The following is a 16,944-nucleotide window of genomic DNA, read 5'->3' on the forward strand; positions in this document are numbered from 1 at the left end:
GCCAGCTTTTTCACTCTCCTTTTTCACCTTCATCAAGAGGCTTTTTAGTTCCTCTTCACATTTTGCCTTTAGAAGGGTATTATCTGCATATATGAGGTTTTTGATATTTTTACTGGCTTAATGATTCCAGCTTGTGCTTCTTCTAGCCCAGCATTTCACTTGATACTCTGCGTATAAGTTAAATAAGCAGGATGACGATACACAGCCTTGTTGTACTCCTTTCCCAATTTTGAACCAGTCTGTTGTTCCATGTCCAGTTCTAACTATTGCTTCTTGTCCTGCCTGCATACAGGTTTCTCAGGAGGCAGGTAAGGTGGTCTGGTATTCCCATCTCTTTAAGAATTTTCCACAGTTTGTTGTGATTCACACAAAGGCTTTAGCATAGTCAATGAGGCAGATTTTTTTTTTAATCCCCTTGCTTTTTCTATGATCCAGCAAATGTTGGCAATTTGATATCTGGTTTGTATGCCTTTTCTAAACCCAGTTTGTACATCTGGAAGTTCTAAGTTCATGTACTGCTGAAGCCTATCTTTAAAGGATTTTGAGCATTATCTTGGTAGCATATGAAATGAGTGCAATTGTACAGTAGTTTGAATATTATCTGGCACTGCCTTTCTTTGGAATTGGAGTGAAAACTGATGTTTTCCAGTCCACAGCCACTGCTAAGATTTTCAAATTTGTACACATACTGAGTGCAGCACTTTAACAGCATCATCTTTTAGGACTTGAAATAACTCAGCTGGAATTCCATCAGCTCCACTAACTTTGTTTGTAGTAATACATACTAAGTCTCAATTGTCTTAACATTCCATAATGTCTGATTTTAGGTGAGTGACCACACCATCTTGGTTATCCAGGTCTTTAAGACCTTTTTTGTGTAGTTCTGTGTTTCATTGTCCCCTCTTCTTAATCTCTCCTGCCTCTGTTAGGTCCCTACTATTTCTGTCCTCTACTGTGCCCTTCTTTGCGTGAAATGTTGCCTGGATAGCTGCAGTTTTCTTGCACAGATCTCTAGTCTTTCCCATTCTGTTGTTTCCCTCTACTTCTTTGTGTTGTTCATTTAAAAAGGCTTGCTTATATCTCCTTACTATTCTCTGAAAGTCTGCATTCAGTTGGGTATATCTTTCTCTTTCTCTTTTGCCTTTTGCATCTTCTCTTTTCTCAGCTATTTGTAAGGTCTCCTCAGACACCCATTTTGCCTTCCTACATTTCTTTTACTTTGGGATGGTTTTGGTCACTGCCTCCTGTATAATGTTAGAGACCTCCTTCCATAGTTCTTCAGGCACCCTGTCTACCATATCTAATCCCTTGAATCTATTTGTCACCTCCACTGTATAATCATAAGGAGTTTGATTTAGGTCATACTTGAATGAACTAGTGGTTTTCCCTACTTTCTTCAATTTAAGCCTGAATTTTAAGCAATAAGAAGTTCATGATCTGAGCCACAGTCAATCAGTTCCGGGTCTTGGTTTTGCTGACTGTATAGAACTTCTCCATCTTTGGCTGCAAAGAATAGAGTACATCTGACTAACCATATTTCCAAGGGCAATAAAACCCAGCAGGTGACCCACGTGGCACCTGGGAATTCTCCCCCCTTCCTTTCCCTCATTCTCCACATCCGAATAGTGGTAGTTCTCAAGATTCTGCTTCCCCCAGGGCTCCTCTCTGCCTGGCTTAGAGAAGTCTTCACCTTCACACCCTGAAGATGCCCCTGCCTCCAGGACTGACCTCCGGGGGGCCGCAGCCCCAGAGTGATCTGTCTGAATTCAGAGCCTCCCCACCTGTCTGTTAACAGAAGGTGAGGCAGCCTCCGCGAGGGTCAATGTTATTCACTGGCAGACCCTCTGACTTCCCACCCAGCTCACTCGTGTTCTTGAGCTCAGGCACACACCTACACTCACATACAGACGCACTGCACAAGACACGAAATTGCCTGGTTCTCTTACCTGTCAGCCTCTCTCTTCACCGCTCCTTACAGCGTGCACCCCCTTTTCTGCCAGACTGCCCCTCCTCATTTTGAATGCCCTCCCATGCAGCTCTCTCCGCCCCACTTACTCCCTGGCTGGAGAGGGACCCTCCAGGGTCACTGTCTAAGCCAGTAAGCTTGTCTTCTTATCTCTGTTTCCCCAGCTAGGCTGACCTTTCCTTTACAGTGGGGGCTGCCTTAGCCCAGATCCAGCTCTGGGCCTTATTCAGTAAGTGTTTGTCAAGCAATCGTTATTTCTCTCAGAGGTGCTTATCTTGATGTCACAGTTTCATTCACCGGCATTCTGTGTCTATCTTTCGTCCTTCAAAATCATAGAAAAAAGAATAGCCTATCCCTAGCCAAGAGCTCAGAGAAGGCAATGGCACCCAACTCCAGTACTCTTGCCTGGAAAACCCCATGGATGGAGGAGCCTGGAAGGCAGCAGTCCATGGGTTAGCTGAGGGTTGGACACGACTGAGAGACTTCACTTTCACTTTTCACTATCATGCATTGGAGAAGGAAATGGCAACCCACTCCAGTGTTCTTGCCTGGAGAATCTCAGGGACGGCAGAGCCTGGTGGGCTGCTATCTATGGGGTCGCACAGAGTCAGACACGACTGAAGCGACTTAGCAGCAGCAGCCAAGAGCTACAGATCCATTCTGAAGATCACACCTGGAGGAAGGCCAAGAGAATTATGAGCACACTGCTTCACCTTTCCCTAATAAACACCTGGTTATAAACAGAACTTTGAGTCAACACCTGGGCTGAGAACTGCCCTGACCTGCACCCCTTATGTGAAGAAGTGTCCCTGTGAGATGAGAGGCACTGTGGGTTTCAGTAGTGTTTAGAGGAGCAAGTCTTCAGCAACAGAATTTGAATCCAGATCAGTGTAAGTAGGTAGATTGCGTGCATGCTCAGTCATTCAATCGTATCTGTCTCTTTGAAATCCTGTGGACTGTAGCCCGGCAGGCTCCTCTGTCCATGGGATTCTCCAGGCAAGGATCCTGGAGTGAGTTGCCATTTCAGCATATATTTTCACCTACTGTGTTACTATCAAATAGTGAATTAATATCCCTGATAAAGTATCTCTTAATATTGAATATTAATACTTACAGATAATATGGTAATGCTCTGGGTGTGGACTTTCAGCTTCCAAAGCTGTGAGAAATACTGATTAAGGTTGTCTTTTAAACCTCTCATCTCTTCTGTTACATCACCCAGAGCTGCAAGACAGCCTGCACAGGTTGATGCTTTTGTACAGAAGAATTAACTGAAAAATCAATTGACTCCTTTCTATTTTTTTCATTTACTTTTATAAGTTTAGTTCCATTACAAAACTCTAAATGACAATTCAATTTTAATTACAGTTTAAGGAGGTTCTTTATAAAAAAAAGAAAAAAAAGAGCCAATGATTCATTTTACGGGAAATTATATTCTTTCATCTTAAAGTCATTTTAAATGGATTATGGAAAGAACTTAAAATTGACACATTTAATTGCTCCAGAAATGGAGATTTGCAATGGATGTCTGAAGTCAAATTCAAAGAATTTCTGAAATTCTGATGACTTGTATTCTTTAAGTTTCTGAGCACCTGCTTTTTCACTGTTTGTCATATTTCACTCACTTATCTCCTATGGGACAGTCTTCAGCTTTAGATCACTTACTCAGTCTTCTTTACACATTCCAGTTCTTTCATTTGAAAATCATGGTGCATCTGTCTTTGTGACTAGGACATTCAATCGGAAATAAACTTAAGTCATTAGCCTGCCTCAAAAACAAGATCCCAGTGCAGACGTTCCTGTTCCATGGCAGGATATTTTGTGGAATGTTAAGATGCTCAATCATGACAGCCTCATGTTCCTACTCTTTTGGAGTCATACATTCATATGTGTTCCTCATGGGTTACTTAACATCTGTAAGCATAATTGATAATAAATATTGTACTTTGACAACATAGTGTTGTTGTAACTAGACCACCTGAGGTTCAAATCCCAACTCTGTCAACCACCCACCCTGCCCCCATGTGATCTGGAGCAGGTTCATTAATCTGCCTGAGTTTCTTCATCTGTAAAATGGACTTAGCATTGATACTGACCTCTTAGAATTGTTTTCTTTATTTAATGATGTAATACTCATAAAAATGCATTCAGTTCAAGTGACTAATAGACCAAAGAAGAATAGATTGCTGTACCTAGACAGGCAAAATCTTATACTTTTTATCAACCCTTTTGTTGTTCAGTCACTGAGTCATGTCCAACTCTTTGCAACTCCTATAGATTGCAGCATACCAGGCTTTCCTGTCCTTCACTATATCCCAGAGCTTGCTCAGACTCACGTCCATTGAGTCAGTGATGCCATCCAACCACATCATCCTTTGTCTTACCCTTCTCCTCCTGCCTTCAGTCTTTCCCAGCATCATAAGTACTTATTTGATCTTCCAGTGTGTTCCTCTAGACTGGGAATTCTAGAATTTGTTAACATGTCCATTTTCATACTATGACTATTTCCTTTAGAATCTCTGGATTCACTGTTTTCTTTTAGTGTGTGTCCTCTTTTCCAAACAGCCATCTATCCGGTCATCTCTGTGCTCCAAGCTCTCCAGGGGTCCTGGTTCCATGACCCCCAGACACTCCCTGCCATTTGGGCCAGTCTGTGTTTGCAGCCAGATCTCCTACGTTCTCCCAAATGTTACCCTGCTTCAGTCACACCCACAAGGCCACTTGTGCTTCTTTCTTAACGTTTTCTCCCCCATTTCCCATAACACCCCCTTTTATGCCCTTTTGGAGGGAAAGGTAAGGGCAGGGGAACCAAGTTCTCCTGTGTTTTCTCCCTGATTCTCTTCCTGGCCCTCGTATGTGGGGACATCCTGAGATTCAAGGGCACAGATCATCTGGAGCTGATCCTGAATCTCCAGCTTTTTCCTTCCATCATCAGGCCAGGGAAGCCCCACTCCTGGTGTAGAGGAGGACTTCAGTTATTGTCAGAGAGAGGCTGGGAAGTCAGAGATTTGTGATTATGAAGACGGTCATGCCTGGGACATTGCCAAAGCTATGTGACCCTCAGGAGGCCCCCCTTAAAGTGAACCCTGCCCCCTTCTCGCCCCCATTATGTGCAGGCATTTTACTTATTTTCAGTTTCCAGCTTGACCATTACTCTTCACACTCAGGCTTGTTTTGTTGGAATTTTAAAAATCGCTGTGCTTATCACATAGTGTGGCTGATAAGTTATTTCATACAGAATCACATGGAGCATTCTTGTCACACAAGCATGCACACACACACACATGCAAACTCAGGGCAATTTTATCTTGTTATGGTTGTTTTGGACACTTAGAGTTTTAGAGGTTAGCCTAACATGCTCACTTTCCTTGGTGAGGAATGGGTGCTGAGCGTCTAGGTGACTTTCTCTGGTGACTAGTCTAGGTGACTTTGGCAGAAAGTTGAGGGCTATATTTGTTTTCATTTTTACTCTGATTTTAAGTTCTTTATGCAAATTTGGATCTAGAGGTGAACTTCCCTCTCCTTTCATCAGGAAAAGGGCAAAAGAATGTATTTTCTGCCATCAAAGGGACTTCTGTCCCAAGACAGTCAGATGGGCTCAGGACTGTGACATGGCAATGGGGGACTCAGTGGTCTGGTCCATGGTGAAAATCCCATTTAAATGCATCCAGGCTAAGGCCACAGAATGCCAGCAGAGGGAACTACGTGGACATCACTGTGGAATCAGCACGTAGGGGTCAGCGGGGATACTTCATGAGGCAGAGCTGGGGCTCAGGCGAGCACCCGGGGGTCATTCAGAGTGCTCAGGCTTACCTGTTTCACCCTAGAACTCTGCAGGATAGGAGGAAGAAGCAGTCTACTATAAGAAACAAGAAAATCTTGAAAATGGGATGAATGGGGATATCTTTCCTGTCCAGTTGGTAAAACAGTGAAAAGAAGCTGTTAGTCTATAAAAGCAATATGTTAACAGCAGACATACATTGAGAGAGAAGAGGGCTGCCATGATTTTAAAGTTTTTATTTATTAAAATCAGTAATTCCACTTTTGAATCCTCTTTCTTTTTTTAATGTCCTGTTTATTTTAGCTGAATGTGGAGCAAGTGTCAAAGGAAATGAAGGAACATTGCTGTCTCCAAATTTCCCGTCCAACTATGATAATAACCATGAGTGTATCTATAAAATTGAAACGGAAGCTGGCAAGGGGATCCATCTCAGAGCACGAAGCTTCCAGCTGTTTGAAGGAGACATTCTGAAGGTAAAAATAATTTTCTTTAATAAAACTCCATCTTTCCTTCACAAGGAATAAATAGGATCTTGATCTAGCTATATCATAGATATAGATATATACCTATATTAACATATCTTTATATATACACATTCTCCCCAATTTGCTTATCCAACTGGTTTGAGACAGTGGTCTCTAGCATTATGTGTATTGAGCTTTAAAATATCTCAGTCTGTAATCCTGGATCTGAAATGCATTCTCTGTATATCTTAGGCATATTTTTTTTAAGATTTTTAAGTATTAGTTTTCTTATACATAGAAAACATGCAATGGTACCTACCTTTTTTGTGATGTTTTGAGGATTAAATTATATGGATACATATTTGTAGCCTTGTGCCTAGTGCACACTAGGAGTTGTATTAGTAAAAACTCACAGGATCCTCAGACCAACCCTTTCTGCAGTCCCTCTTTACTTGTAAACGTGGTCATGACAGAGCATCCTTCAGAGCTGGAAGGATCTTGATGTGACAGTGGAAACAAACCTGACCACTGTCCTGGGACCACCAAGCAGGGTGTATGTGGAGAAGCCACGCCAGGAGGAGGCAGTCTCACACACAAGGCTGAGTTGTGTTCACAGAACTTTGAGGTGTCCGAGGCATGGGGCCAGCCACAAGGGTCATTGCAGTAGGTGATTCTTAGCCTCAGAGCCTCGGGGAGCTGCTCTGGGGTGGGGGTGGGGGGGTTCAGACCTGCACACCACTCACATTCCAGATGGACTCAGGAAAATGGGCAGAGAAATGGATCCAGGGCACCAGGTCTTGCCTTGACCTGAAAAATCTCAGCTCCAACTGCAAATGCCACCAAACTCCTTCTGAAATACTTTCCATATCTCCTGAAACTATGTCAGGAAACTGGGAGCTCCCTGGGTCTAGGGCCTGAGTAGGCACTTGCAGTCCGAGCCTCAGGGAAAGAGACTGGTTTTGAGCAACAAAGATCACACTGGCCACCATCCAGCCTGTCCACAGCTGGTTCCAGGGGGACTGAGCGCCTTGTCCACTGTCACAGCTGGTTTACAAGAAGGACCCATCTCATTCCCTTTCTAAAGTCCTAGGGTACCCACTCATGTGTTCTACACAGACACACACATCATTCCATCTCAGGGCCAGTTAACTTGGTTCACTTGAAGCTGTGAGCATTGAGAAGCCATGCAAAGAGCCTGCTTACAGGGGGACCCTAGTGCCCCCCAAGGGTGCTCTCTGTGTGCGTAGTAGATGAAGAGGATCGCTGGCAGTTTCCACCATGTGCACAGGCCAAGAGAAGCTTCCAGACTCAAGTGTTCCCTTCCTCCAGGTCCACCCTTGACTTCGGTTCTAGGTCATAATTTAGAAGACAGATTTTATTTTAGCTGTTCTTTCATTGTAATGGTCTTTCGAAAAAGCTCATGTTGGCAGTATGAGTCACTGTAATTAAGAAGTGATTTTCAGGTATAAACTAGAATATCCTCAGTGATCTAAAAAAAGTTAAAGTCTAATTGTACAAAACTATTTTCTTTGCTAACCTTTCACTCAAGATGTCAGCAAATTTGGGAAATACAGCAGTGGTCACAGGACTGGAAAACATCAGTTTTCACTCGAATCCAAAAGAAGGGCAATACCAGATAATGTTCAAACTACCATACAACTGCACTCATTTCACATGCTAGCAAGGCTAAGCTCAAAATCCTTCAAGCTGGTCTTCAAAGCATGTGAATCAAGAGCTTCCAGATGTACAAGCTGGATTCAGAAAAGGCAGAGGAAGCAGAGATCAAACTGCCAACATCCACTGGATCAAAGAAAAAGCAAGGGAATTCCAAAAAACATCTACTTCTGCTTCATTGACTCACTAAAGCCTTTGACTGTGGAGCACAACAAACTGTGAAAAGTTCTTAAAGAGATGGAAATATCAGACAACCTTACCTGTGATAGCTTACAGCGAACGGTGTCGGATTTCTGATCTCCAAAAAAGATTTAGCTTTAGGACCAGGGACCAGGCTTGATCACTCAAGAGCTTTTGTGTACCAGAGTTTTATTAAAGTATGTAAAGGAACAGAGAAAGCTTCTGACATAGACCTCAGAAGGGGAACAGAGAGTGCTCCCTCACTAGTCTAAGCAATGGACTTATATACTTTTTAAATTGGTTATTACAATAAATCAAAAGAATGTCTCAAGGTTGTAAAGATCTTACTAGACCTACTCCCATAATTTACATTTAAATATGACAGAATTAGAACTAACAATATAAAGATCTTACCAGAGCCACTCCCATAATATACATTCTAAGATAACAGGATTAGTCTGAAGGTTTTCAAGGAGAAGCTGTCCTCAAGCAGGATACATTGTTGTTATGTAATGCTTAGTATAGAGTTTGAACTGAGTTGTTTGTTGTGTAATCATCAGTTCTCCACTTAAAGAAAATAAAAAAAAAAAAAACTACACACACACATTTTATGGGACTAAGACTAAGGAATGGAAAGGGGGAAAAGCCATTTGTCCTTTCCTCCTCCTTGAGAATTTCAGACCCCTATCTCCTCCTCAGGGACCCCAGATTTCTTATCAACCTGACTAGGAATTGACTCTCTCACCTGTATCCTGAGAAACTTTTATGTAGGTCAAGAAGCAACATTTAGAACCAGACATGGAAAAACAGACTGCTTCAAAATTGAGGAAGGTGTATGACAAGGCTGTCACCCTGCTTATTTAACTTCTATGTAGAATACATCATGCAGAATGATGGGCTGGATGAATCACAAGCTGAAATCAAGATTTCCAAGAGAAATATCAACAGCCTCAGATATGCAGATGATACCACTCTAATGACAGAAAGTGAAGAGGAACTGAAGAGCCACTTGCTGAAGGGGAAAGAGGAGAGTGAAAAAGCTGGCTTAAAACTCAACATTTAAAAAACGAAGATCATGGCACCCATTCCTATCACTTCATGGCAAATAGAAGGGAAAAAGTGGCAACAGTGACAGATATTATTTTCGTGGGCTCCAAAATCACTGCAGACATTGACTGCAGCCACAAAATTAAAAGATGCTTACTCTTTGGAAGGGGAGCTATGACAAACCTAGACAGCATATTCAAAAGCAGAGACCTCACTTTGCCGACAAAGGTCCATATAGTCAAAGGTATGGTTTTTCCAGTAGTCATGTATGGATGTGAGAGTTGGACTATAAAGAAGGCTGAGCACCAAAGAATTGATGCTTTCTAATTGTGGTGCTGGAGAAGATTCTTGAGAGTCCCTTGGACAGCAAGGAGATAAAACCACTCAATCCTAAAGAAACCAATCCTGAATATTCATTTGAAGGATTGATGCTGAAGCTGAAGTTCCAGTACTTTGAAGTTTCAGTACCTGATGTGAAGTCCAACTCATTGGAAAAGACCCTGATATTGGAAAAGATTGAAGGCAAGGGAAGAAGCGGGTAGCAGAGGATGAGATTGTTAGATAGCATCACCAGCTCAATGGGCATGAATTTGAGCAAACTCCATGAGATAGTAAAGGACAGGGAGGCCTGACATGCTGCAGTCCATTGGGTCACAAAGAGTTGGACATAGCAACTGAGCATAACGTAACATACAGCCTTTAAGGCACACTTTTAAGAACAATTAATAATACTTTGGTGTAGGTGACTGATTAGAGACACTGCATTAAATATACACTGATGAGTATTATTGGAATGGAAGACAGCAGATCATGTGCATTTGTGATTGTGTGCTGTTTAAACTTGTTGATTATAATAAAAAATCAGAACAAAATCTTGCTTGCTGCTGCTGCTAAGTTGCTTCAGTCGTGTCTGACTCTGTGCGACCCCATAGACGGCAGCCCACTAGGCTCCTCTGTCCCTGGATTCTCCAGGCAAGAACACTGGAGTGGGTTGCCATTTCCTTCTCCAATGCATGAAAGTGAAAGTGGAGTCACTCAGTCGTGTCCGACTCTTAGCGACCCCACGGACTGCAGCCTACCAGGCTCCTCCATCCACGGGATTCTCCAGGCAAGAGTACTGGACTGGGGTGCCATTCCCTTCTCCGAAAATCTTGCTTACCACATTGAATCCCAGAAAAACTGTCAATTGTCTGAAGTACCGAGATATTTTGCAATCATATATTTTATTGAACATGCTAATAAAGATCAAAGTGTTAAAAAGTTTCATGTGGGATTATCTTAATTTTAATTAATTTTATTGGCATATAGTTGTGTTCATTTCTACTGTCCAGCAATGTGAATCTGTTATATGTATACATATATCCATTATTGATACTATATTTAAAATAGATAAGGAATGAGAACCTCCTGTATAACTTAGGTAATGCTTTGGTAACCTAAATGGGAAGGAAATCCAAAAAAGGGGATATAGATATAGAGATTATCTTCATTTTTGATCTTAAATGCTGTTTACATTGCCCCATATACATGGTATGATTTATACCATACAAAGGCCACATTTTCTATGTATACACCCTCCCACACATATAAACATGATGTTTCCTTGTTTTGAATGGAAGAATCATGTAAGAGAAGTATATTAATAGTTCTAAGGAGAATGCCATGGTAAAATACGTAGTGGAGAGAGAGGTTAGTTTTGGAAAGAGCTCGGCAGGAGGTAGCACCTGCAGGCCTAAGGCTGGTTTCTGCATTGTCATTCCAGGATTCCTTGTGATGTTTTCTAACCTGTACTCATCTGCTCCCTTGGCTGTTCCACACAGAGCATATGGCGTTGATTATGTGCCAAGCTCTGAGAAGATTTTGTAGTGCAACTAGTTACAGTCCTGCACTAATGTGAGACCCAAGGAGCCTTTTCCTAATGACAGAAAGGGACACTTTGATTCTAGATGCTTGTCGATGAAGAAATACACTGGGAGGTGTTATCTTGAGCTAAAATTGCTCGTTACTAATTTCATTGGAATTAAAAGTCAATGCCTTTGCCTTCCAACACTATTTGGGTTGTTGCTTGTGATACATGTGAAGCATGAATCCAGATTTTCAACTTGTGAGAACTGACAACATAATATCCACACTCGTCAGTTACTTCTTCATTCAGAGATTTTCACTGTCAAGCCCAGTGCTAATTGCTGGTGATGTAGACAGATAAGACAGAATTACTCTTCTGCAGAAGCTTGTAGTTCAGCATGGCAGTGGGTCAGTTTTTGTGATTGTAGAAGAGAGGGTCCTGGGCACTATTCGCTGTCTATGTGAGCTATTAAATCTCAGAGAAGCACTCAGACAAGCCAGGATAAGTGGAGGTGACCAGCAAATGATGCTTCAGAGCTTTGAGGACTAAACCTAGGCATGTGTTTATCTGCTTTAATGCCACCTCCTCTCTACAGATTCTTGTGAGTCACAGAGAATTACAGGGCATGTGCGGTAACATAAGACCTTGCTGGAGAGGCCTGGACACTTTATTTTTCAGCCAGAATGCTCTGGATTTAAGTCTTTATAATCTTGGTGTCAGAAATTAAAGCATGTACATTAAGCCAAACAATGATTTGTCCAGTACTAGCTTGATAGTAAAGGGTATTTGATTCTCCTACTCGAGCATGAGTGTATTGAATTAAAGTGCAATCCAGTCGTGAACCATAAAATTAGTTCTTCCAAATGTGTCCTCTCCATTTAGGAGTGTGTGAACCTGTATGTCAGTCTGTCAAGCAGCATTCGTGGTTTTCATGCACATCAGAAGAGTGATGGGAAAGGAAAAGGAAGAGTTAATCTCTTGTGAGGGAACTAGACAGCTCTGGGGGGCTACCAAGCACTGTGATAAGTTTTATTTAGTTAGGATTTTTTCATCGAGAAAAGCTGGATGTTCTCCAGTATGATGTGATATATTTGCATTCTTTCTTCTAAAAAGCCCGCATCCATACATGGTCCCTTGCTATGAATACTCACAATGTTCCAAGAGGCAAGTGGCCGAGCCTCTCCCACTAAGCGTTCCAGTGTTGACCACTTACTGATGGTGTGAGGGCTCAATGCTGAATTCCACTAGAACGTGAACACGTTTTTTCTGGCATTAGGAAGGTTCTGTCCACGCCCTAAGATTGTTTGACACAGTCCCTGCTGGGGCAATGTGGCTGGCACCCCTGTACTCCCAGTGTGGACCTGAGAAGGCACCACTTCATCTCCCTTGGGGCTTCCCTGGTGGCTTATGTAGTAAAGAACCCTCCTGCAGTGCAGGAGACTCAGGCTCAATCTGTGAGTCAGTAGGATCCCCTGGAGGAGGAAATGGCTCCCCACTCCAGTATTCTTGCCTGGAGAATCCCATGGACCGAGGAGCCTGGCGGTGTACAGGTCATGGGGTCGCAAAGAGTCAGATACAACTGAACGACTTATACTTTCACACTTTCCTTTCCCTCACCCATGATGTCTACTCAAAACCAAGCCTGGTCCACTTGCCTTCCAGACACTCAGGGTGTCCACTCAGGCTGTACAACCTCCTAAAAAGACAAGACTCAATCTCGAAGTGCTTCAGAGCAAGACCAGACACCAATTCCCCTGTTAGGGCAAATTCAAAGCTGAAGTCACCGCAGGCCCAGGGATAAGAAAGTGGGGCAAAGCTTTGGCACCACACCCTGTAACACATTCCGATGGGAGAGGGGACATCCACAGTGAACCGTGACACATGCTTTCAAACTCTGCACACGGATTGGGAGGGAGGGAATGTGGTAGCCCCTGGAACCGGGAAATGAAGACGCCTAGTGATTCCATTTTACATGAACAGAGAGAACTCAGCATGGTGCAGATAAATGACCTGGGCACGAGTGGAATCTTTTGTCTTTAATGTAAAGATAAAAGTTAGAGAAAAAAGGATGGCGTTGTCCACTCAGCTTTCTATAAATTGTGCAGCTTTTTAAAGAATTGTATAAAATCTTGTGTTTGAAAGTTAGGATTTCTTGTTAAAATTGCTGGCATATGACAGAGCTCAGTGACCAGGGTGCTCGTGCTGTGGGTTCTCCTCAGGTCTATGACGGAAAGGACAGCTCGTCGCGGCCCCTGGGCGCCTTCACTAGGAATGAGCTGGTGGGGCTCATCCTGAACAGCACCTCCAACCACCTGTGGCTGGAGTTCAACTCCAACGGATCAGACACGGACCAGGGCTTTCAGCTCACGTACACCAGTAAGTGCCGAGCAGGTTAACCCTTTCACATTACTTTTATTTTCTCAGGATACAGCTGTTACTTCACTAATGTGATACCTTTTAAATATCGATTTTTTTTTCCTGGGCCCCCTCCTGTGTTTTTGGATCGCTGTTTAATTCTGTGAATTGTTGAACAGGCAGTAAATTTAGACACATTACCAGAAGCAGGAGTTTGAAGCATATTTATTTAGGCATATTCATACTCTCTTAATGTGGCTGTACATGAAAAGAAAATGTCATGACATTGAAGAGATATTAGGGTCAAAGTGATTGTGATTTAATGCACCTGACAAAAATTCATAGACATATGTATAAAAGATTTTGAATGGATGATACAATTGATAGTAACTGTCTTTGAATGCCTATGACACATTGATACTTTTCTGTTATATCTATTACATTCTATACATTCTGTAAGATAGATTACATGTGTGCAAAATATAATAAATAATTTATACATATAAATACACAGGTACACACATATGGGTGTGTGTATCTCAACTCTGTTGTAAGCACTTTCTTCTCACAACTAATTTCCTATGAGAAAACTAAACACAAGTAATTGCAGCATGTGTCCAAGTTATCAGGTAATGAGCCAGTAGAACCAGGATTGGATCTAGAGCTCACAGTTGTTTTTTTGTTTTTGTTTTTCAACTTTTTTTAAAAAAAGTATAAAGCAATTAGCAATGCTGTGATAGTTTCAGGTGAACAGCAAAAGGATTCACCCATATGTGTGTGTGTGTGTGTGTGTGTGTGTGTCCATTCTCCCCAACACTCCCCTCCCATCCGGGCTGCCACATAGCATTGAGCAGAGTTCCCCATGCTATACAGTAGGTCCCTGTTGGTTATCCATTTTAAACATAGCACTGTGTACATGTCCATCCCAAAGTCCCAAACTATCCCTTCCCTCCAGCCCTCACCCCTGGCAACAATAAGATTGTTCTCTAAGTCTACGTAGCTCACAGTTTTAAGCAGTGTTCTTGTATCCCCTATTAATATAATTAATATAGGTTAATATGGAAATGCCTTTTTTTAAAAGAAAAATAAAGTTTAAAAAGTAGCTATTTGGTATGGGTAACTAAGTAAAATTGAGTAATAAATTAACTAAAATACTTAAAATCTACAAGACAGCCCAATTCTTCACTGATTTGATGATTAAAAATCTTTGTGATACCAAATACTATGACAAAGGAAATTAAAATTTTGGGATTTTGAGCATGAAAGTATGTTAATGATTATCAAGACTGATTCCTTTATTTGACAGATAAGCAAATGAAGGCCTGAAAAAGATAATAACTATCCCAGACACAAAGCTAACCCAGATGCCTTAAAGGAAGATTAATTGCCTCAAATCCCCCTTGGTAGGTGAAATTGCATTTGAAGAATTATAAGCCTCTTGGGAAAAACAGAATTACAGTCTCACGGACATGATGAGAAAGCAAATGTTTCACTTTCATAAAAATAACCATTTAAAAGACTCCATGAAGTGAAACCATATTAGTTTTATTGTATGCAAATAAATTGCTAGCAATTATATTACAAAATAAATGTATGATTATAATTTTTATTTACTAGAATTCTACTTTTCAGAATTTCATGCTCAAAAAAGTTTCAAAGAGTTCTTATCAAGCCAGTTTGCTCTGCTTGCAGATAAAATGTAAACCAGCCTGATCTCTTTTTATTCCTGCTGTGGGTTTTTCATCAAATGCTCATCAAATGTAACTTATTGCTTGTATGTGTCAATACTCACTTCCCAGCTCTTACACTGGTCTTACAGTTTAGAGGAACGTGGGTACTTGAGAAGGAGAATAGTGTGAATACTCTCCAGGTAACTTTCTGAGTTTACTGGAGTTAGGGCAAGCCCCAGGACACCTGGGTTTCCTCCACCTCTTGTATTCTGTTAGCTTCTCTGACAAATTGTGCTTCTTACAATGCTTTGTCAGCGAAGAGCTGAAAACCTTGGTTCACTCTCTTCTGTGCATCTTCACTACTGAATTCTTGGTGCCGCCCTGGCGTGGAGGTTACTAAGCTTCGTAGAAATGTATCATGTTTGATGTGTTATACCACATTATTTCTCAACCCTAGTTACCCCATTCTATTTTCCCTCTAACAATTTCAAAGGAGCGAATTTCTTAAAAAAAAAAAAAAAAAAAAAAAAAAAAAACTTTGTATTTTATATTAGAGCATAGCTGATTAACAATGCTGTGATAGTTTCAGGTAGAGAGAGAAGGGACTCAGGCACACATATACATATGTCCATTCTCTGTCAAACTCCCCTCCCATCTAGGCTGTCACATAGCATTGAGCAGAGTTCTCTGTGCTCTACAGTAGGTCCTTGTTGCTTATTCATTTGAAACATAGTAGTTTGTACATGTCCATCCCAAACTCCCTAACCATCCCTTCCCCTTATCCTTCCCCCCTGCAACCATAAGTTTGTTCTCTAAGTCTGTGAGTCTCTTTTTGTTTTGTAAGTTCATTTGTATCACTTCTTTTTAGATGTCACATATAAGGAATGACATGGCATTTCTGCTTCTCTGTCTGACTTCGCCCAGTATGACAATCTCTAGGTCCATCCATGGTGCTGCAAATGACATCATTTTATTCTTTTTAACGGTTGAGTAAAATTCCATTGAATGTTGTGGTATATATGTACCACATCTTCATTATCTATTTTTCTGTTGATGAACATTTAGGCTGCTTCCATGCCTCAGCTATTGTGAACAGTGCTAGAGTGAACACTGGGGTGCATGTACGAGAACAGTAATTTTAAATTCATGAACATTCATTTCATATAGTCTCATGGTCATGCAAAAGACATCAGGAAGCAAATTCACACCTGCTGGAGTTTATAGTCACTTTATTTTTTTTTAATTTATTTATTTTTATTTTTTTCTGGAAATTCTTTTTTTTAATTATTTTATTTTTAACTTTACAATATTGTATTGGTTTTGCCATATATCAACATGAATATACACGTGTTCCCCATCCTGAACCCTCCTCTCTCCTCCCTCCCCATACCATCACTCTGGGTCACTTTATTTCTTTATCACTGAGATGGGGGCTACTGAACTGTTTCCAGAATTCTGACTTCCCCTTTATTTTCCACGTGGCATTGAAGAAAGCCCATACACCCTAAAAGCCTGTGACTGCAGCAACGTTAGCGGCTGTAGGCTTCCTCTGTTTGTCATGCTCACCTTCCCTTGTCAAGAAGAGTGGCGTCAATGTGTTATTCTCAGTCCCTCCAGCCAGCACGTGATGTTTGTCCCTGGTTCTCCATGTCACTCTCCAGTCTGTTAGAACTTTTGCTTGTCCTCCCATTTATGAGTAACTTTGAGAAAATTTGAAGCCATGGATCTATTCATGGGCACTTTCCAATTATGTGAACTTTATTTTTTTTTTTTAACACAACAGCACAAACTTTCTAAAAGAATAAAAAAGAAATACTGGTGACAGCATTAATTTAGCTCTTAGTCTAATCAGCTTGATGGGAGTAGCTCTCTTTCCTGCCTGTTTTCCCTCTTTGCCCTCACCTTCAATAACACAGATGCTCCCTGGGTACAAGTCTTGTTTCCAAGATTTTCCTGGAGCT

The 16,944-nt window shown here is 41.4% G+C and overlaps 1 protein-coding gene across 3 annotated transcripts in view; it reads left to right on the forward strand.

Annotated features, from left to right (window-relative positions):
- The window catches only part of CSMD1 (CUB and Sushi multiple domains 1), a 2,066,326-nt gene that overhangs the window by 1,708,916 nt on the left and 340,466 nt on the right, over positions 1–16,944 (forward strand). For all 3 annotated transcript variants that reach the window (XM_025272930.3, XM_044938991.2, XM_044938996.2), the window contains 2 exons: positions 6,051–6,220; positions 13,178–13,334. In XM_025272930.3, coding sequence (XP_025128715.3) covers positions 6,051–6,220; positions 13,178–13,334 — 327 coding nt within the window. The remainder of the gene's footprint in view (positions 1–6,050; positions 6,221–13,177; positions 13,335–16,944) is intronic.

This window comes from Bubalus bubalis, chromosome 1 (genome assembly GCF_019923935.1).
Source record: "Bubalus bubalis isolate 160015118507 breed Murrah chromosome 1, NDDB_SH_1, whole genome shotgun sequence".
In the NCBI taxonomy this organism is placed as follows: Eukaryota; Metazoa; Chordata; class Mammalia; order Artiodactyla; family Bovidae; genus Bubalus; species Bubalus bubalis.